The sequence below is a fragment of the Ranitomeya imitator genome, chromosome 5 (genome assembly GCF_032444005.1).
Source record: "Ranitomeya imitator isolate aRanImi1 chromosome 5, aRanImi1.pri, whole genome shotgun sequence".
NCBI classification, from domain to species: domain Eukaryota; kingdom Metazoa; phylum Chordata; class Amphibia; order Anura; family Dendrobatidae; genus Ranitomeya; species Ranitomeya imitator.
The window spans coordinates 713,857,933-713,882,785 of NC_091286.1; the positions used below are offsets into that span (position 1 = coordinate 713,857,933).

General features: G+C 39.6%; 1 protein-coding gene across 1 annotated transcript in view; it reads left to right on the forward strand.

Annotated features, from left to right (window-relative positions):
- The first annotated feature begins 976 nt into the window (after positions 1-976).
- The window catches only part of LOC138638934 (zinc finger protein ZFP2-like), a 125,325-nt gene continuing 101,448 nt past the window's right edge, over positions 977-24,853 (forward strand). The window contains exon 1 of the mRNA XM_069728689.1: positions 977-1,170. Coding sequence (XP_069584790.1) covers positions 1,102-1,170 — 69 coding nt within the window. The 5' untranslated portion in view covers positions 977-1,101. The remainder of the gene's footprint in view (positions 1,171-24,853) is intronic.

Genomic DNA, 24,853 nt, shown 5'->3' on the forward strand with positions numbered 1-24,853 from the left:
TGGAGAGCTGTCACACAGACCGCTCTCCAGCGACTAACGATCCCGAGGTCCCCGGTAACCAGGGTAAACATCGGGTTACTAAGCGCAGGGCCGCGCTTAGTAACCCGATGTTTACCCTGGTTACCAGCGTAAACGTTAAAAAAGGAAACACTACATACTTACCTTCAGCTGTTTGTCCTCCGGCGCTGTGCTTCTCTGCACTGTCAGCGCCTGTCAGCCGGAAAGCAGAGCGGTGACGTCACCACTCTGCTTTCCGGCTGACCGGCGCTGACACAGGATGCAGGAGGAGTGCAGAGAAGCACAGCGCTGGAGACAGACAGCTGAAGGTAAGTATGTAGTGTTTGTTTTTTTAACATTTACGCTGGTAACCAGGGTAAACATCGGGTTACTAAGCACGGCCCTGCACTTAGTTACCCGATGTTTACCCTGGTTACCAGTGAAGACATCGCTGGATCGGTGTCACACACGCCGATCCAGCGATGTCCACGGGAGATCCAGCGACGAAATAAAGTTCTGGACTTTCCTCAGCGACCAACGATCTCCCAGCAGGGGCCTGATCGCTGGTCGCTGTCACACAGAACGATTTCCTTAACGATATCGTTGCTACGTCACAAAAAGCAATGATATCGTTATGTGTGACGGTACCTTTAGGTAAAGTAAAGTCATTGCTATGTTTCTTATCTCTGTGGTTGTAATAAAGACTTGTGACTGGAGATCTGAGAAAAGACAAGAATCGTACAGGACAGATTCTCCTAACACTTTCCATACAGGTTTCCACATCACTCCCCATACACATCAGCACTTTTCTGACCTCCCATATCCTCATATACCCTACGGCCTGTACTGAGGAGACGAGCGCGGAGCCCGCCGCTCCATGATATGTTCCATTCTCTTCATCACCGTGCACATCTGCCGAATATACCAGCCACATGGCCTCCACCCCTCCTGGTCACATGGTCCTGACATCACCACAGGTCCTTCATCTCTACAGTGCAGCAGCCGCAGCTTGTTCTCTCTGGTGTCAGCCATTATTATAGAGAAGCCGGAAGGTCTCCATCCCCCGACATCATCCAACATCTGTCACCGGAGCGACGGCCGAGGATGGAGGCAGAGACGTCCCGAAGAATCATCGCCTGCGCCCTGGAGATCATCTCCCTGCTGAGCGGAGAGGTAACTGCCCCATATATCTATAATCTGCTGAGAGGAAACTGCTCCATATATCTATAATCTGCTGAGAGGTAACTGCTCCATATATCTATAATCTGCTGAGAGGAAACTGCTCCATATATCTATAATCTGCTGAGAGGTAACTGCTCCATATATGTATAATCTGCTGAGAGGAAACTGCTCCATATATCTATAATCTGCTGAGAGGTAACTGCTCCATATATCTATAATCTGCTGAGAGGAAACTGCTCCATATATCTATAATCTGCTGAGAGGTAACTGCTCCATATATCTATAATCTGCTGAGCGGAGAGGTAACTGCCCCATATATCTATAATCTGCTGAGAGGTAACTGCTCCATATATGTATAATCTGCTGAGAGGAAACTGCTCCATATATCTATAATCTGCTGAGAGGAAACTGCTCCATATATCTATAATCTGCTGAGAGGTAACTGCTCCATATATCTATAATCTGTTGAGAGGAAACTGCTCGATATATCTATAATCTGCTGAGAGGAAACTGCTCCATATATCTATAATCTGCTGAGAGGAAACTGCTCCATACATCTATAATCTGCTGAGCGGAAACTGCTCCATATATCTATAATCTGCTGAGAGGTAACTGCCCCATATATCTATAATCTGCTGAGAGGTAACTGCTCCATATATCTATAATCTGCTGAGAGGAAACTGCTCCATATATCTATAATCTGCTGAGAGGAAACTGCTCCATATATCTATAATCTGCTGAGAGGAAACTGCTCCATATATCTATAATCTGCTGAGAGGAAACTGCTCCATACATCTATAATCTGCTGAGAGGTAACTGCTCCATATATCTATAATCTGCTGAGCGGAAACTGCTCCATATATCTATAATCTGCTGAGAGGAAACTGCTCCATATATCTATAATCTGCTGAGCGGAAACTGCTCCATATATCTATAATCTGCTGAGAGGTAACTGCTCCATATATCTATAATCTGCTGAGAGGAAACTGCTCCATATATCTATAATCTGCTGAGTGGAAACTGCTCCATATATCTATAATCTGCTGAGAGGAAACTGCCCCATATATCTATAATCTGCTGAGAGGTAACTGCTCCATATATCTATAATCTGCTGAGCGGAAACTGCTCCATATATCTATAATCTGTTGAGAGGAAACTGCTCCATATATCTATAATCTGCTGAGCGGAAACTGCTCCATATATCTATAATCTGCTGAGAGGAAACTGCTCCATATATCTATAATCTGCTGAGAGGAAACTGTTCCATATATCTATAATCTGCTGAGAGGAAACTGCTCCATATATCTATAATCTGCTGAGAGGAAACTGCTCCATATATCTATAATCTGCTGAGAGGAAACTGCTCCATATATCTATAATCTGCTGAGAGGTAACTGCTCCATATATCTATAATCTGCTGAGAGGTAACTGCTCCATATATCTATAATCTGCTGAGAGGAAACTGCTCCATATATCTATAATCTGCTGAGCGGTAACTGCTCCATATATCTATAATCTGCTGAGAGGAAACTGCTCCATATATCTATAATCTGCTGAGCGGAGAGGTAACTGCTCCATATATCTATAATCTGAGCGGAGAGGTAACTGCTCCATATATCTATAATCTGCTGAGAGGAAACTGCTCCATATATCTATAATCTGCTGAGAGGAAACTGCTCCATATATCTATAATCTGCTGAGAAGAAACTGGTCCATATATCTATAATCTGCTGAGAGGAAACTGCTCCATATATCTATAATCTGCTGAGAGGAAACTGCTCCATATATGTATAATCTGCTGAGAGGAAACTGCTCCATATATCTATAATCTGCTGAGAGGAAACTGCTCCATATATCTATAATCTGCTGAGAGGAAACTGCTCCATATATCTATAATCTGCTGAGCGGAAACTGCTCCATATATCTATAATCTGCTGAGAGGAAACTGCGCCATATATCTATAATCTGCGGAGAGGAAACTGCTCCATATATCTATAATCTGCGGAGAGGAAACTGCTCCATATATGTATAATCTGCTGAGCGGAAACTGCTCCATATATCTATAATCTGCTGAGAGGAAACTGCTCCATATATCTATAATCTGCTGAGAGGAAACTGCTCCATATATCTATAATCTGCTGAGAGGAAACTGCTCCATATATCTATAATCTGCTGAGAGGAAACTGCTCCATATATCTATAATCTGCTGAGAGGAAACTGCTCCATATATCTATAATCTGCTGAGAGGAAACTGCTCCATATATCTATAATCTGCTGAGCGGAAACTGCTCCATATATCTATAATCTGCTGAGAGGAAACTGCTCCATATATCTATAATCTGCTGAGAGGAAACTGCTCCATATATCTATAATCTGCTGAGAGGAAACTGCTCCATATATCTATAATCTGCTGAGAGGAAACTGCTCTATATATCTATAATCTGCTGAGAGGAAACTGCTCCATATATGTATAATCTGCTGAGAGGAAACTGCTCCATATATCTATAATCTGCTGAGAAGAAACTGCTCCATATATCTATAATCTGCTGAGAGGAAACTGCTCCATATATCTATAATCTGCTGAGCGGAAACTGCTCCATATATCTATAATCTGCTGAGAGGAAACTGCTCCATATATCTATAATCTGCTGAGCGGAGAGGAAACTGCTCCATATATCTATAATCTGCTGAGAGGTAACTGCTCCATATATCTATAATCTGCTGAGAGGAAACTGCTCCATATATCTATAATCTGCTGAGAGGAAACTGCTCCATATATCTATAATCTGCTGAGAGGTAACTGCTCCATATATCTATAATCTGCTGAGAGGAAACTGCTCCATATATCTATAATCTGCTGAGAGGAAACTGCTCCATATATGTATAATCTGCTGAGAGGAAACTACTCCATATATCTATAATCTGCTGAGAGGAAACTGCTCCATATATCTATAATCTGCTGAGAGGTAACTGCTCCATATATGTATAATCTGCTGAGAGGAAACTGCTCCATATATCTATAATCTGCTGAGAGGAAACTGCTCCATATATCTATAATCTGCTGAGAGGTAACTGCTCCATATATCTATAATCTGCTGAGAGGAAACTGCTCCATATATCTATAATCTGCTGAGAGGTAACTGCTCCATATATCTATAATCTGCTGAGCGGAGAGGTAACTGCCCCATATATCTATAATCTGCTGAGAGGTAACTGCTCCATATATGTATAATCTGCTGAGAGGAAACTGCTCCATATATCTATAATCTGCTGAGAGGAAACTGCTCCATATATCTATAATCTGCTGAGAGGTAACTGCTCCATATATCTATAATCTGCTGAGAGGAAACTGCTCCATATATCTATAATCTGCTGAGAGGAAACTGCTCCATATATCTATAATCTGCTGAGAGGAAACTGCTCCATACATCTATAATCTGCTGAGCGGAAACTGCTCCATATATCTATAATCTGCTGAGAGGTAACTGCCCCATATATCTATAATCTGCTGAGAGGTAACTGCTCCATATATCTATAATCTGCTGAGAGGAAACTGCTCCATATATCTATAATCTGCTGAGAGGAAACTGCTCCATATATCTATAATCTGCTGAGAGGAAACTGCTCCATATATCTATAATCTGCTGAGAGGAAACTGCTCCATACATCTATAATCTGCTGAGCGGAAACTGCTCCATATATCTATAATCTGCTGAGAGGAAACTGCTCCATATATCTATAATCTGCTGATCGGAAACTGCTCCATATATCTATAATCTGCTGAGAGGTAACTGCTCCATATATCTATAATCTGCTGAGAGGAAACTGCTCCATATATCTATAATCTGCTGAGAGGAAACTGCTCCATATATCTATAATCTGCTGAGAGGAAACTGCCCCATATATCTATAATCTGCTGAGAGGTAACTGCTCCATATATCTATAATCTGCTGAGCGGAAACTGCTCCATATATCTATAATCTGTTGAGAGGAAACTGCTCCATATATCTATAATCTGCTGAGCGGAAACTGCTCCATATATCTATAATCTGCTGAGAGGAAACTGCTCCATATATCTATAATCTGCTGAGAGGAAACTGTTCCATATATGTATAATCTGCTGAGAGGAAACTGCTCCATATATCTATAATCTGCTGAGAGGAAACTGCTCCATATATCTATAATCTGCTGAGAGGTAACTGCTCCATATATCTATAATCTGCTGAGAGGTAACTGCTCCATATATCTATAATCTGCTGAGAGGAAACTGCTCCATATATCTATAATCTGCTGAGCGGTAACTGCTCCATATATCTATAATCTGCTGAGAGGAAACTGCTCCATATATCTATAATCTGCTGAGCGGAGAGGTAACTGCTCCATATATCTATAATCTGCTGAGCGGAGAGGTAACTGCTCCATATATCTATAATCTGCTGAGAGGAAACTGCTCCATATATCTATAATCTGCTGAGAGGAAACTGCTCCATATATCTATAATCTGCTGAGAAGAAACTGGTCCATATATCTATAATCTGCTGAGAGGAAACTGCTCCATATATCTATAATCTGCTGAGAGGAAACTGCTCCATATATGTATAATCTGCTGAGAGGAAACTGCTCCATATATCTATAATCTGCTGAGAGGAAACTGCTCCATATATCTATAATCTGCTGAGAGGAAACTGCTCCATATATCTATAATCTGCTGAGCGGAAACTGCTCCATATATCTATAATCTGCTGAGAGGAAACTGCGCCATATATCTATAATCTGCGGAGAGGAAACTGCTCCATATATCTATAATCTGCGGAGAGGAAACTGCTCCATATATGTATAATCTGCTGAGCGGAAACTGCTCCATATATCTATAATCTGCTGAGAGGAAACTGCTCCATATATCTATAATCTGCTGAGAGGAAACTGCTCCATATATCTATAATCTGCTGAGAGGAAACTGCTCCATATATCTATAATCTGCTGAGAGGAAACTGCTCCATATATCTATAATCTGCTGAGAGGAAACTGCTCCATATATCTATAATCTGCTGAGAGGAAACTGCTCCATATATCTATAATCTGCTGAGCGGAAACTGCTCCATATATCTATAATCTGCTGAGAGGAAACTGCTCCATATATCTATAATCTGCTGAGAGGAAACTGCTCCATATATCTATAATCTGCTGAGAGGAAACTGCTCCATATATCTATAATCTGCTGAGAGGAAACTGCTCCATATATCTATAATCTGCTGAGAGGAAACTGCTCCATATATGTATAATCTGCTGAGAGGAAACTGCTCCATATATCTATAATCTGCTGAGAAGAAACTGCTCCATATATCTATAATCTGCTGAGAGGAAACTGCTCCATATATCTATAATCTGCTGAGCGGAAACTGCTCCATATATCTATAATCTGCTGAGAGGAAACTGCTCCATATATCTATAATCTGCTGAGAGGAAACTGCTCCATATATCTATAATCTGCTGAGCGGAAACTGCTCCATATATCTATAATCTGCTGAGAGGAAACTGCCCCATATATCTATAATCTGCTGAGAGGAAACTGCCCCATATATCTATAATCTGCTGAGAGGAAACTGCTCCATATATCTATAATCTGCTGAGAGGAAACTGCTCCATATATCTATAATCTGCTGAGAGGAAACTGCTCCATATATCTATAATCTGCTGAGAGGAAACTGCTCCATATATCTATAATCTGCTGAGAGGAAACTGCTCCATATATCTATAATCTGCTGAGCGGAAACTGCTCCATAAATCTATAATCTGCTGAGAGGAAACTGCTCCATATATCTATAATCTGCTGAGAGGAAACTGCTCCATATATCTATAATCTGCTGAGAGGAAACTGCTCCATATATCTATAATCTGCTGAGAGGAAACTGCTCCATATATCTATAATCTGCTGAGAGGAAACTGCTCCATATATATATAATCTGCTGAGAGGAAACTGCTCCATATATCTATAATCTGCTGAGAGGAAACTGCTCCATATATCTATAATCTGCTGAGCGGAAACTGCTCCATATATCTATAATCTGCTGAGCGGAAACTGCTCCATATATCTATAATCTGCTGAGAGGAAACTGCTCCATATATCTATAATCTGCTGAGAGGAAACTGCTCCATATATCTATAATCTGCTGAGAGGAAACTGCTCCATATATCTATAATCTGCTGAGAGGAAACTGCTCCATATATCTATAATCTGCTGAGAGGAAACTGCTCCATATATCTATAATCTGCTGAGAGGAAACTGCTCCATATATCTATAATCTGCTGAGAGGAAACTGCTCCATATATCTATAATCTGCTGAGAGGATACTGCTCCATATATCTATAATCTGCTGAGCGGAAACTGCTCCATATATCTATAATCTGCTGAGCGGAGAGGAAACTGCTCCATATATCTATAATCTGCTGAGAGGAAACTGCTCCATATATCTATAATCTGCTGAGAGGAAACTGCTCCATATATCTGTAATCTGCTGAGAGGAAACTGCTCCATATATCTGTAATCTGCTGAGAGGAAACTGCTCCATATATCTGTAATCTGCTGAGAGGAAACTGCTCCATATATCTGTAATCTGCTGAGAGGAAACTGCTCCATATATCTATAATCTGCTGAGAGGAAACTGCTCCATATATCTATAATCTGCTGAGAGGAAACTGCTCCATATATCTATAATCTGCTGAGAGGAAACTGCTCCATATATCTATAATCTGCTGAGAGGAAACTGCTCCATATATCTATAATCTGCTGAGCGGAAACTGCTCCATATATCTATAATCTGCTGAGAGGAAACTGCTCCATATATCTATAATCTGCTGAGAGGAAACTGCTCCATATATCTATAATCTGCTGAGAGGAAACTGCTCCATATATCTATAATCTGCTGAGCAGAAACTGCTCCATATATCTATAATCTGCTGAGAGGAAACTGCTCCATATATCTATAATCTGCTGAGAGGAAACTGCTCCATATATCTATAATCTGCTGAGAGGAAACTGCTCCATATATCTATAATCTGCTGAGAGGAAACTGCTCCATATATCTATAATCTGCTGAGCGGAGAGGTAACTGCTCCATAAATCTATAATCTGCTGAGAGGAAACTGCTCCATATATCTATAATCTGCTGAGAGGAAACTGCTCCATATATCTATAATCTGCTGAGAAGAAACTGCTCCATATATCTATAATCTGCTGAGAGGAAACTGCTCCATATATCTATAATCTGCTGAGCGGAAACTGCTCCATATATCTATAATCTGCTGAGAGGAAACTGCTCCATATATCTATAATCTGCTGAGAGGAAACTGCTCCATATATCTATAATCTGCTGAGAGGAAACTGCTCCATATATCTATAATCTGCTGAGAGGAAACTGCTCCATATATCTATAATCTGCTGAGAGGATACTGCTCCATATATCTATAATCTGCTGAGCGGAAACTGCTCCATATATCTATAATCTGCTGAGCGGAGAGGAAACTGCTCCATATATCTATAATCTGCTGAGAGGAAACTGCTCCATATATCTATAATCTGCTGAGAGGAAACTGCTCCATATATCTATAATCTGCTGAGAGGAAACTGCTCCATATATCTGTAATCTGCTGAGAGGAAACTGCTCCATATATCTGTAATCTGCTGAGAGGAAACTGCTCCATATATCTGTAATCTGCTGAGAGGAAACTGCTCCATATATCTATAATCTGCTGAGAGGAAACTGCTCCATATATCTATAATCTGCTGAGAGGAAACTGCTCCATATATCTATAATCTGCTGAGAGGAAACTGCTCCATATATCTATAATCTGCTGAGAGGAAACTGCTCCATATATCTATAATCTGCTGAGAGGAAACTGCTCCATATATCTATAATCTGCTGAGAGGAAACTGCTCCATATATCTATAATCTGCTGAGAGGAAACTGCTCCATATATCTATAATCTGCTGAGAGGAAACTGCTCCATATATCTATAATCTGCTGAGAGGAAACTGCTCCATATATCTATAATCTGCTGAGCGGAAACTGCTCCATATATCTATAATCTGCTGAGAGGAAACTGCTCCATATATCTATAATCTGCTGAGAGGAAACTGCTCCATATATATATAATCTGCTAAGCGGAGAGGTAACTGCTCCATATATCTATAATCTGCTGAGAGGAAACTGCTCCATATATCTATAATCTGCTGAGAGGAAACTGCTCCATATATCTATAATCTGCTGAGAGGAAACTGCTCCATATATCTATAATCTGCTGAGAGGAAACTGCTCCATATATCTATAATCTGCTGAGCGGAAACTGCTCCATATATCTATAATCTGCTGAGAGGAAACTGCTCCATATATCTATAATCTGCTGAGAGGAAACTGCTCCATATATCTATAATCTGCTGAGAGGAAACTGCTCCATATATCTATAATCTGCTGAGAGGAAACTGCTCCATATATCTATAATCTGCTGAGAGGATACTGCTCCATATATCTATAATCTGCTGAGCGGAAACTGCTCCATATATCTATAATCTGCTGAGCGGAGAGGAAACTGCTCCATATATCTATAATCTGCTGAGAGGAAACTGCTCCATATATCTATAATCTGCTGAGAGGAAACTGCTCCATATATCTATAATCTGCTGAGAGGAAACTGCTCCATATATCTGTAATCTGCTGAAAGGAAACTGCTCCATATATCTGTAATCTGCTGAGAGGAAACTGCTCCATATATCTATAATCTGCTGAGAGGAAACTGCTCCATATATCTATAATCTGCTGAGAGGAAACTGCTCCATATATCTATAATCTGCTGAGAGGAAACTGCTCCATATATCTATAATCTGCTGAGAGGAAACTGCTCCATATATCTATAATTTGCTGAGAGGAAACTGCTCCATATATCTATAATCTGCTGAGAGGAAACTGCTCCATATATCTATAATCTGCTGAGCGGAAACTGCTCCATATATCTATAATCTGCTGAGAGGAAACTGCTCCATATATCTATAATCTGCTGAGAGGAAACTGCTCCATATATCTATAATCTGCTGAGAGGAAACTGCTCCATATATCTATAATCTGCTGAGAGGAAACTGCTCCATATATCTATAATCTGCTGAGAGGAAACTGCTCCATATATCTATAATCTGCTGAGCGGAGAGGTAACTGCTCCATATATCTATAATCTGCTGAGAGGAAACTGCTCCATATATCTATAATCTGCTGAGAGGAGAGGTAACTGCTCCATATATCTATAATCTGCGGAGAGGAAACTGCTCCATATATCTATAATCTGCTGAGCGGAAACTGCTCCATATATCTATAATCTGCTGAGAGGATACTGCTCCATATATCTATAATCTGCTGAGCGGAGAGGAAACTGCTCCATATATCTATAATCTGCTGAGAGGAAACTGCTCCATATATCTATAATCTACTGAGAGGAAACTGCTCCATATATCTATAATCTGCTGAGCGGAGAGGAAACTGCTCCATATATCTATAATCTGCTGAGAGGAAACTGCTCCATATATCTATAATCTGCTGAGAGGAAACTGCTCCATATATCTATAATCTGCTGAGAGGAAACTGCTCCATATATCTATAATCTGCTAAGCGGAGAGGTAACTGCTCCATATATCTATAATCTGCTGAGAGGAAACTGCTCCATATATCTATAGTCTGCTGAGAGGAAACTGCTCCATATATCTATAATCTGCTGAGAGGAAACTGCTCCATATATCTATAATCTGCTGAGAGGAAACTGCTCCATATATCTATAATCTGCTGAGCGGAAACTGCTCCATATATCTATAATCTGCTGAGAGGAAACTGCTCCATATATCTATAATCTGCTGAGAGGAAACTGCTCCATATATCTATAATCTGCTGAGAGGAAACTGCTCCATATATCTATAATCTGCTGAGAGGAAACTGCTCCATATATCTATAATCTGCTGAGAGGATACTGCTCCATATATCTATAATCTGCTGAGCGGAAACTGCTCCATATATCTATAATCTGCTGAGCGGAGAGGAAACTGCTCCATATATCTATAATCTGCTGAGAGGAAACTGCTCCATATATCTATAATCTGCTGAGAGGAAACTGCTCCATATATCTATAATCTGCTGAGAGGAAACTGCTCCATATATCTGTAATCTGCTGAAAGGAAACTGCTCCATATATCTGTAATCTGCTGAGAGGAAACTGCTCCATATATCTATAATCTGCTGAGAGGAAACTGCTCCATATATCTATAATCTGCTGAGAGGAAACTGCTCCATATATCTATAATCTGCTGAGAGGAAACTGCTCCATATATCTATAATCTGCTGAGAGGAAACTGCTCCATATATCTATAATCTGCTGAGAGGAAACTGCTCCATATATCTATAATCTGCTGAGAGGAAACTGCTCCATATATCTATAATCTGCTGAGAGGAAACTGCTCCATATATCTATAATCTGCTGAGCGGAAACTGCTCCATATATCTATAATCTGCTGAGAGGAAACTGTTTCATATATCTATAATCTGCTGAGAGGAAACTGCTCCATATATCTATAATCTGCTGAGAGGAAACTGCTCCATATATCTATAATCTGCTGAGAGGTAACTGCTCCATATATCTATAATCTGCTGAGAGGAAACTGCTCCATATATCTATAATCTGCTGAGAGGAAACTTCTCCATATATCTATAATCTGCTGAGAGGAAACTGCTCCATATATCTATAATCTGCTGAGAGGAAACTGCTCCATATATCTATAATCTGCTGAGAGGAAACTGTTCCATATATCTATAATCTGCTGAGAGGAGACTGCTCCATATATCTATAATCTGCTGAGAGGAAACTGCTCCATATATCTATAATCTGCTGAGAGGAAACTGCTCCATATATCTATAATCTGCTGAGAGGTAACTGCTCCATATATCTATAATCTGCTGAGCGGAAACTGCTCCATATATCTATAATCTGCTGAGAGGAAACTGCTCCATATATCTATAATCTGCTGAGCGGAGAGGAAACTGCTCCATATATCTATAATCTGCTGAGAGGAAACTGCTCCATATATCTATAATCTGCTGAGAGGTAACTGCTCCATATATCTATAATCTGCTGAGAGGTAACTGCTCCATATATCTATAATCTGCGGAGAGGAAACTGCTCCATATATCTATAATCTGCTGAGAGGTAACTGCTCCATATATCTATAATCTGCTGAGCGGAAACTGCTCCATATATCTATAATCTGCTGAGAGGAAACTGCTCCATATATCTATAATCTGTTGAGAGGAAACTGCTCCATATATCTATAATCTGCTGAGAGTAAACTGCTCCATATATCTATAATCTGCTGAGAGGAAACTGCTCCATATATCTATAATCTGCTGAGAGGAAACTGCTCCATATATCTATAATCTGCTGAGAGGAGAGGAAACTGCTCCATATATCTATAATCTGCTGAGAGGAAACTGCTCCATATATCTATAATCTGCTGAGAGGTAACTGCCCCATATATCTATAATCTGCTGAGAGGAAACTGCTCCATATATCTATAATCTGCTGAGAGGAGAGAAAACTGCTCCATATATCTATAATCTGCTGAGAGGAAACTGCTCCATATATCTATAATCTGCTGAGAGGAAACTGCTCCATATATCTATAATCTGCTGAGAGGTAACTGCCCCATATATCTATAATCTGCTGAGAGGAAACTGCTCCATATATCTATAATCTGCTGAGAGGACAGGAAACTGCTCCATATATCTATAATCTGCTGAGAGGAAACTGCTCCATATATCTATAATCTGCTGAGAGGTAACTGCTCCATATATCTATAATCTGCTGAGCGGAAACTGCTCCATATATCTATAATCTGCTGAGAGGAAACTGCTCCATATATCTATAATCTGTTGAGAGGAAACTGCTCCATATATCTATAATCTGCTGAGAGTAAACTGCTCCATATATCTATAATCTGCTGAGAGGAAACTGCTCCATATATCTATAATCTGCTGAGAGGAAACTGCTCCATATATCTATAATCTGCTGAGAGGAGAGGAAACTGCTCCATATATCTATAATCTGCTGAGAGGAAACTGCTCCATATATCTATAATCTGCTGAGAGGTAACTGCCCCATATATCTATAATCTGCTGAGAGGAAACTGCTCCATATATCTATAATCTGCTGAGAGGAGAGAAAACTGCTCCATATATCTATAATCTGCTGAGAGGAAACTGCTCCATATATCTATAATCTGCTGAGAGGAAACTGCTCCATATATCTATAATCTGCTGAGAGGTAACTGCCCCATATATCTATAATCTGCTGAGAGGAAACTGCTCCATATATCTATAATCTGCTGAGAGGACAGGAAACTGCTCCATATATCTATAATCTGCTGAGAGGAAACTGCTCCATATATCTATAATCTGCTGAGAGGTAACTGCTCCATATATCTATAATCTGCTGAGCGGAGAGGTAACTGCTCCATATATCTATAATCTGCTGAGCGGAAACTGCTCCATATATCTGTAATCTGCTGAGAGGAAACTGCTCCATATATCTATAATCTGCTGAGCGGAAACTGCTCCATATATCTATAATCTGCTGAGAGGAAACTGCTCCATATATCTATAATCTGCTGAGAGGAAACTGCTCCATATATCTATAATCTGCTGAGAGGAAACTGCTCCATATATCTATAATCTGCTGAGAGGAAACTGCTCCATATATCTATAATCTGCTGAGAGGAAACTGCTCCATATATCTATAATCTGCTGAGAGGAAACTGCTCCATATATCTATAATCTGCTGAGAGGAAACTGCTCCATATATCTATAATCTGCTGAGAGGAAACTGCTCCATATATCTATAATCTGCTGAGAGGAAACTGCTCCATATATCTATAATCTGCTGAGAGGAAACTGCTCCATATATCTATAATCTGCTGAGCGGAAACTGCTCCATATATCTATAATCTGCTGAGAGGTAACTGCCCCATATATCTATAATCTGCTGAGAGGTAACTGCCTCATATATCTATAATCTGCTGAGAGGTAACTGCCCCATATATCTATAATCTGCTGAGCGGAAACTGCTCCATATATCTATAATCTGCTGAGCGGAGACTGCTCCATATATCTATAATCTGCTGAGAGGAAACTGCTCCATATATCTATAATCTGCTGAGAGGAAACTGCTCCATATATCTATAATCTGCTGAGAGGAAACTGCTCCATATATCTATAATCTGCTGAGAGGTAACTGCTCCATATATCTATAATCTGCTGAGAGGAAACTGCTCCATATATCTATAATCTGCTGAGAGGAAACTGCTCCATATATCTATAATCTGCTGAGAGGAAACTGCTCCATATATCTATAATCTGCTGAGAGGAAACTGCTCCATATATCTATAATCTGCTGAGAGGAGAGGTAACTGCCTCATATATCTATAATCTGCTGAGCGGAAACTGCTCCATATATCTATAATCTGCTGAGAGGAAACTGCTCCATATATCTATAATCTGCTGAGAGGAAACTGCTCCATATATCTATAATCTGCTGAGAGGAAACTGCTCCATATATCTATAATCTGCTGAGAGGTAACTGCTCCATATATCTATAATCTGCTGAGAGGAAACTGCTCCATATATCTATAATCTGCTGAGAGGAAACTGCTCCATATATCTATAATCTGCTGAGAGGAAACTGCTCCATATATCTATAATCTGCTGAGAGGAAACTGCTCCATATATCTATAATCTGGTGAGAGGAAACTGTTCCATATATCTATAATCTGCTGAGAGGAGACTGCTCCATATATCTATAATCTGCTGAGAGGAAACTGCTCCATATATCTATAATCTGCTGAGAGGAAACTGCTCCATATATCTATAATCTGCTGAGAGGTAACTGCTCCATATATCTATAATCTGCTGAGCGGAAACTGCTCCATATATCTATAATCTGCTGAGAGGAAACTGCTCCATATATCTATAATCTGCTGAGCGGAGAGGAAACTGCTCCATATATCTATAATCTGCTGAGAGGAAACTGCTCCATATATCTATAATCTGCTGAGAGGTAACTGCTCCATATATCTATAATCTGCGGAGAGGAAACTGCTCCATATATCTATAATCTGCTGAGAGGAAACTGCTCCATATATCTATAATCTGCTGAGAGGTAACTGCCCCATATATCTATAATCTGCTGAGAGGAAACTGCTCCATATATCTATAATCTGCTGAGAGGAGAGAAAACTGCTCCATATATCTATAATCTGCTGAGAGGAAACTGCTCCATATATCTATAATCTGCTGAGAGGTAACTGCTCCATATATCTATAATCTGCTGAGCGGAGAGGTAACTGCTCCATATATCTATAATCTGCTGAGCGGAAACTGCTCCATATATCTGTAATCTGCTGAGAGGAAACTGCTCCATATATCTATAATCTGCTGAGCGGAAACTGCTCCATATATCTATAATCTGCTGAGAGGAAACTGCTCCATATATCTATAATCTGCTGAGAGGAAACTGCTCCATATATCTATAATCTGCTGAGAGGAAACTGCTCCATATATCTATAATCTGCTGAGAGGAAACTGCTCCATATATCTATAATCTGCTGAGAGGAAACTGCTCCATATATCTATAATCTGCTGAGAGGAAACTGCTCCATATATCTATAATCTGCTGAGAGGAAACTGCTCCATATATCTATAATCTGCTGAGAGGAAACTGCTCCATATATCTATAATCTGCTGAGAGGAAACTGCTCCATATATCTATAATCTGCTGAGAGGAAACTGCTCCATATATCTATAATCTGCTGAGCGGAAACTGCTCCATATATCTATAATCTGCTGAGAGGTAACTGCCCCATATATCTATAATCTGCTGAGAGGTAACTGCCTCATATATCTATAATCTGCTGAGAGGTAACTGCCCCATATATCTATAATCTGCTGAGCGGAAACTGCTCCATATATCTATAATCTGCTGAGCGGAGACTGCTCCATATATCTATAATCTGCTGAGAGGAAACTGCTCCATATATCTATAATCTGCTGAGAGGAAACTGCTCCATATATCTATAATCTGCTGAGAGGAAACTGCTCCATATATCTATAATCTGCTGAGAGGTAACTGCTCCATATATCTATAATCTGCTGAGAGGAAACTGCTCCATATATCTATAATCTGCTGAGAGGAAACTGCTCCATATATCTATAATCTGCTGAGAGGAAACTGCTCCATATATCTATAATCTGCTGAGAGGAAACTGCTCCATATATCTATAATCTGCTGAGAGGAGAGGTAACTGCCTCATATATCTATAATCTGCTGAGCGGAAACTGCTCCATATATCTATAATCTGCTGAGAGGAAACTGCTCCATATATCTATAATCTGCTGAGAGGAAACTGCTCCATATATCTATAATCTGCTGAGAGGAAACTGCTCCATATATCTATAATCTGCTGAGAGGTAACTGCTCCATATATCTATAATCTGCTGAGAGGAAACTGCTCCATATATCTATAATCTGCTGAGAGGAAACTGCTCCATTTATCTATAATCTGCTGAGAGGAAACTGCTCCATATATCTATAATCTGCTGAGAGGAAATTGCTCCATATATCTATAATCTGCTGAGAGGAAACTGTTCCATATATCTATAATCTGCTGAGAGGAGACTGCTCCATATATCTATAATCTGCTGAGAGGAAACTGCTCCATATATCTATAATCTGCTGAGAGGAAACTGCTCCATATATCTATAATCTGCTGAGAGGTAACTGCTCCATATATCTATAATCTGCTGAGCGGAAACTGCTCCATATATCTATAATCTGCTGAGAGGAAACTGCTCCATATATCTATAATCTGCTGAGCGGAGAGGAAACTGCTCCATATATCTATAATCTGCTGAGAGGAAACTGCTCCATATATCTATAATCTGCTGAGAGGTAACTGCTCCATATATCTATAATCTGCTGAGAGGTAACTGCTCCATATATCTATAATCTGCGGAGAGGAAACTGCTCCATATATCTATAATCTGCTGAGAGGTAACTGCTCCATATATCTATAATCTGCTGAGCGGAAACTGCTCCATATATCTATAATCTGCTGAGAGGAAACTGCTCCATATATCTATAATCTGCTGAGAGGAAACTGCTCCATATATCTATAATCTGCTGAGAGTAAACTGCTCCATATATCTATAATCTGCTGAGAGGAAATTGCTCCATATATCTATAATCTGCTGAGAGGAAACTGCTCCATATATCTATAATCTGCTGAGAGGTAACTGCCCCATATATCTATAATCTGCTGAGAGGAAACTGCTCCATATATGTATAATCTGCTGAGAGGAAACTGCTCCATATATCTATAATCTGCTGAGAGGAGAGGAAACTGCTCCATATATCTATAATCTGCTGAGAGGAAACTGCTCCATATATCTATAATCTGCTGAGAGGTAACTGCCCCATATATCTATAATCTGCTGAGAGGAAACTGCTCCATATATCTATAATCTGCTGAGAGGAGAGAAAACTGCTCCATATATCTATAATCTGCTGAGAGGAAACTGCTCCATATATCTATAATCTGCTGAGAGGAAACTGCTCCATATATCTATAATCTGCTGAGAGGTAACTGCCCCATATATCTTTAATCTGCTGAGAGGAAACTGCTCCATATATCTATAATCTGCTGAGAGGACAGGAAACTGCTCCATATATCTATAATCTGCTGAGAGGAAACTGCTCCATATATCTATAATCTGCTGAGAGGTAACTGCTCCATATATCTATAATCTGCTGAGCGGAGAGGTAACTGCTCCATATATCTATAATCTGCTGAGCGGAAACTGCTCCATATATCTGTAATCTGCTGAGAGGAAACTGCTCCATATATCTATAATCTGCTGAGCGGAAACTGCTCCATATATCTATAATCTGCTGAGAGGAAACTGCTCCATATATCTATAATCTGCTGAGAGGAAACTGCTCCATATATCTATAATCTGCTGAGAGGAAACTGCTCCATATATCTATAATCTGCTGAGAGGAAACTGCTCCATATATCTATAATCTGCTGAGAGGAAACTGCTCCATATATCTATAATCTGCTGAGAGGAAACTGCTCCATATATCTATAATCTTCTGAGAGGAAACTGCTCCATATATCTATAATCTGCTGAGAGGAAACTGCTCCATATATCTATAATCTGCTGAGAGGAAACTGCTCCATATATCTATAATCTGCTGAGAGGAAACTGCTCCATATATCTATAATCTGCTGAGCGGAAACTGCTCCATATATCTATAATCTGCTGAGAGGTAACTGCCCCATATATCTATAATCTGCTGAGAGGTAACTGCCTCATATATCTATAATCTGCTGAGAGGTAACTGCCCCATATATCTATAATCTGCTGAGCGGAAACTGCTCCATATATCTATAATCTGCTGAGCGGAGACTGCTCCATATATCTATAATCTGCTGAGAGGTAACTGTTCCATATATCAATAATCTGCTGAGAGGAAACTGCTCCATATATCTATAATCTGCTGAGAGGTAACTGCTCCATATATCTATAATCTGCTGAGCGGAAACTACTCCATATATCTATAATCTGCTGAGAGGAAACTGCTCTATATATCTATAATCTGCTGAGCGGAGAGGAAACTGCTCCATATATCTATAATCTGCTGAGAGGAAACTGCTCCATATATCTATAATCTGCTGAGAGGAAACTGCTCCATATATCTATAATCTGCTGAGAGGTAACTGCTCCATATATCTATAATCTGCGGAGAGGAAACTTCTCCATATATCTATAATCTGCTGAGAGGTAACTGCTCCATATATCTATAATCTGCTGAGCGGAAACTGCTCCATATATCTATAATCTGCTGAGAGGAAACTGCTCCATATATCTATAATCTGCTGAGAGGAAACTGCTCCATATATCTATAATCTGCTGAGAGGAAACTGCTCCATATATCTATAATCTGCTGAGAGTAAACTGCTCCATATATCTATAATCTGCTGAGAGGAAACTGCTCCATATATCTATAATCTGCTGAGAGGAAACTACTCCATATATCTATAATCTGCTGAGAGGAGAGGAAACTGCTCCATATATCTATAATCTGCTGAGAGGTAACTGCCCCATATATCTATAATCTGCGGAGCGGAAACTGCTCCATATATCTATAATCTTCTGAGCGGAGAGGAAACTGCTCCATATATCTATAATTTGTTGAGAGGAAACTGCTCCATATATCTATAATCTGCTGAGCGGAAACTGCTCCATATATCTATAATCTGCTGAGAGGAAACTGCTCCATATATCTATAATCTGCTGAGAGGTAACTGCCCCATATATCTATAATCTGCTGAGAGGAAACTGCTCCATATATCTATAATCTGCTGAGAGGACAGGAAACTGCTCCATATATCTATAATCTGCTGAGAGGAAACTGCTCCATATATCTATAATCTGCTGAGAGGTAACTGCTCCATATATCTATAATCTGCTGAGCGGAGAGGTAACTGCTCCATATATCTATAATCTGCTGAGCGGAAACTGCTCCATATATCTATAATCTGCTGAGAGGAAACTGCTCCATATATCTATAATCTGCTGAGAGGAAACTGCTCCATATATCTATAATCTGCTGAGAGGAAACTGCTCCATATATCTATAATCTGCTGAGCGGAAACTGCTCCATATATCTATAATCTGCTGAGAGGTAACTGCCCCATATATCTATAATCTGCTGAGAGGTAACTGCCCCATATATCTATAATCTGCTGAGAGGTAACTGCTCCATATATCTATAATCTGCTGAGCGGAAACTGCTCCATATATCTATAATCTGCTGAGCGGAAACTGCTCCATATATCTATAATCTGCTGACAGGAAACTGCTCCATATATCTATAATCTGCTGAGCGGAAACTGCTCCATATATCTATAATCTGCTGAGCGGAAACTGCTCCATATATCTATAATCTGCTGAGAGGTAACTGCCCCATATATCTATAATCTGCTGAGAGGTAACTGCCCCATATATCTATAATCTGCTGAGCGGAAACTGCTCCATATATCTATAATCTGCTGAGAGGAAACTGCTCCATATATGTATAATCTGCTGAGCGGAAACTGCTCCATATATCTATAATCTGCTGAGAGGTAACTGCTCCATATATCTATAATCTGCTGAGAGGTAACTGCTCCATATATCTATAATCTGCTGAGAGGTAACTGCTCCATATATCTATAATCTGCTGAGCGGAAACTGCTCCATATATCTATAATCTGCTGAGAGGAAACTGCTCCATATATCTATAATCTGCTGAGAGGAAACTGCTCCATATATGTATAATCTGCTGAGAGGAAACTGCTCCATATATCTATAATCTGCTGAGAGGAAACTGCTCCATATATCTATAATCTGCTGAGAGGAAACTGCTCCATATATCTATAATCTGCTGAGAGGAAACTGCTCCATATATCTATAATCTGCTGAGAGGAAACTGCTCTATATATCTATAATCTGCTGAGCGGAAACTGCTCCATATATCTATAATCTGCTGAGAGGAAACTGCTCCATATATGTATAATCTGCTGAGAGGAAACTGCTCCATATATCTATAATCTGCTGAGCGGAAACTGCTCCATATATCTATAATCTGCTGAGAGGTAACTGCCCCATATATCTATAATCTGCTGAGAGGTAACTGCCCCATATATCTATAATCTGCTGAGCGGAAACTGTTCCATATATCTATAATCTGCTGAGAGGAAACTGCTCCATGTATGTATAATCTGCTGAGCGGAAACTGCTCCATATATCTATAATCTGCTGAGAGGTAACTGCTCCATATATCTATAATCTGCTGAGAGGTAACTGCTCCATATATCTATAATCTGCTGAGAGGTAACTGCTCCATATATCTATAATCTGCTGAGCGGAAACTGCTCCATATATCTATAATCTGCTGAGAGGAAACTGCTCCATATATCTATAATCTGCTGAGAGGAAACTGCTCCATATATCTATAATCTGCTGAGAGGAAACTGCTCCATATATCTATATTCTGCTGAGCGGAAACTGCTCCATATATCTATAATCTGCTGAGAAGAAACTGCTCCATATATCTATAATCTGCTGAGAGGAGAGGAAACTGATCCATATATCTATAATCTGCTGAGAGGAAACTGCTCCATATATCTATAATCTGCTGAGAGGTAACTGCCCCATATATCTATAATCTGCTGAGAGGAAACTGCTCCATATATCTATAATCTGCTGAGAGTACAGGAAACTGCTCCATATATCTATAATCTGCTGAGAGGAAACTGCTCCATATATCTATAATCTGCTGAGCGGAAACTGCTCCATATATCTATAATCTGCTGAGAGGAAACTGCTCCATATATCTATAATCTGCTGAGAGGTAACTGCTCCATATATCTATAATCTGCTGAGAGGAAACTGCTCCATATATCTATAATCTGCTGAGAGGAGAGGAAACTGCTCCATATATCTATAATCTGCTGAGAGGAAACTGCTCCATATATCTATAATCTGCTGAGAGGTAACTGCCCCATATATCTATAATCTGCTGAGAGGAAACTGCTCCATATATCTATAATCTGCTGAGAGGAGAGGTAACTGCTCCATATATCTATAATCTGCTGAGCGGAAACTGCTCCATATATCTATAATCTGCTGAGAGGAAACTGCTCCATATATCTATAATCTGCTGAGAGGTAACTGCTCCATATATCTATAATCTGCTGAGCGGAGAGGTAACTGCTCCATATATCTATAATCTGCTGAGCGGAAACTGCTCCATATATCTATAATCTGCTGAGAGGAAACTGCTCCATATATCTATAATCTGCTGAGCGGAAACTGCTCCATATATCTATAATCTGCTGAGAGGAAACTGCTCCATATATCTATAATCTGCTGAGAGGAGAGGAAACTGCTCCATATATCTATAATCTGCGGAGAGGAAACTGCTCCATATATCTATAATCTGCTGAGAGGAGAGGAAACTGCTCCATATATCTTAAATCTGCTGAGAGGAGAGGAAACTGCTCCATATATCTATAATCTGCTGAGAGGAGAGGAAACTGCTCCATATATCTATAATCTGCGGAGAGGAAACTGCTCCATATATCTATAATCTGCTGAGAGGAAACTGCTCCATATATCTATAATCTGCTGAGAGGAAACTGCCCCATATATCTATAATCTGCTGAGAGGAAACTGCTCCATATATCTATAATCTGCTGAGAGGAAACTGCTCCATATATCTATAATCTGCTGAGAGGAAACTGCTCCATATATCTATAATCTGCTGAGCGGAAACTGCTCCATATATCTATAATCTGCTGAGAGGAAACTGCTCCATATATCTATAATCTGCTGAGAGGAAACTGCTCCATATATCTATAATCTGCTGAGAGGAAACTAATCCATATATCTATAATCTGCTGAGAGGAAACTGCTCCATATATCTATAATCTGCTGAGAGGAAACTGCTCCATATATCTATAATCTGCTGAGAGGAAACTGCTCCATATATCTATAATCTGCTGAGAGGAAACTGCTCCATATATCTATAATCTGCTGAGAGGAAACTGCTCCATATATCCATAATCTGCTGAGAGGAAACTGCTCCATATATCTATAATCTGCTGAGAGGAAACTGCTCCATATATCTATAATCTGCTGAGAGGAAACTGCTCCATATATCTATAATCTGCTGAGAGGAAACTGCTCCATATATCCATAATCTGCTGAGAGGAAACTGCTCCATATATCTATAATCTGCTGAGAGGAAACTGTTCCATATATCTATAATCTGCTGAGAGGAAACTGCTCCATATATCTATAATCTGCTGAGAGGAAACTGCTCCATATTTCTATAATCTGCTGAGCGGAAACTGCTCCATATATCTATAATCTGCTGAGAGGAAACTGCTCCATATATCTATAATCTGCTGAGAGGAAACTGCTCCATATATCTATAATCTGCTGAGAGGAAACTGCTCCATATATCTATAATCTGCTGAGAGGAAACTGCTCCATATATCTATAATCTGCTGAGAGGAAACTAATCCATATATCTATAATCTGCTGAGAGGAAACTGCTCCATATATCTATAATCTGCTGAGAGGAAACTGCTCCATATATCTATAATCTGCTGAGAGGAAACTGCTCCATATATCTATAATCTGCTGAGAGGAAACTGCTCCATATATCTATAATCTGCTGAGAGGAAACTGCTCCATATATCCATAATCTGCTGAGAGGAAACTGCTCCATATATCTATAATCTGCTGAGAGGAAACTGCTCCATATATCTATAATCTGCTGAGAGGAAACTGCTCCATATATCTATAATCTGCTGAGAGGAAACTGCTCCATATATCCATAATCTGCTGAGAGGAAACTGCTCCATATATCTATAATCTGCTGAGAGGAAACTGTTCCATATATCTATAATCTGCTGAGAGGAAACTGCTCCATATATCTATAATCTGCTGAGAGGAAACTGCTCCATATTTCTATAATCTGCTGAGCGGAAACTGCTCCATATATCTATAATCTGCTGAGAGGAAACTGCTCCATATATCTATAATCTGCTGAGAGGAAACTGCTCCATATATCTATAATCTGCTGAGAGGAAACTGCTCCATATATGTATAATCTACTGAGAGGAAACTGCTCCATATATCTATAATCTGCTGAGAGGAAACTGCTCCATATATGTATAATCTGCTGAGAGGAAACTGCTCCATATATCTATAATCTGCTGAGAGGAAACTGCTCCATATATCTATAATCTGCTGAGAGGAGAGGAAACTGCTCCATATATCTATAATCTGCTGAGCGGAAACTGCTCCATATATCTATAATCTGCTGAGAGGAAACTGCTCCATATATCTATAATCTGCTGAGAGGAAACTGCCCCATATATCTATAATCTGCTGAGCGGAAACTGCTCTATATATCTATAATCTGCTGAGAGGAAACTGCTCCATATATCTATAATCTGCTGAGAGGAAACTGCTCCATATATCTATAATCTGCTGAGAGGAAACTGCTCCATATATCTATAATCTGCTGAGAGGAAACTGCTCCATATATCTATAATCTGCTGAGAGGAAACTGCTCCATATATCTATAATCTGCTGAGAGGAAACTGCTCCATGTATCTATAATCTGCTGAGAGGAAACTGCTCCATATATCTATAATCTGCTGAGAGGAAACTGCTCCATATATCTATAATCTGCTGAGCGGAAACTGCTCCATATATCTATAATCTGCTGAGCGGAAACTGCTCTATATATCTATAATCTGCTGAGCGGAAACTGCTCTATATATCTATAATCTGCTGAGAGGAAACTGCTCCATGTATCTATAATCTGCTGAGAGGAAACTGCTCCATATATCTATAATCTGCTGAGAGGAAACTGCTCCATATATCTATAATCTGCTGAGCGGAAACTGCTCCATATATCTATAATCTGCTGAGAGGTAACTGTTCCATATATCTATAATCTGCTGAGAGGAAAC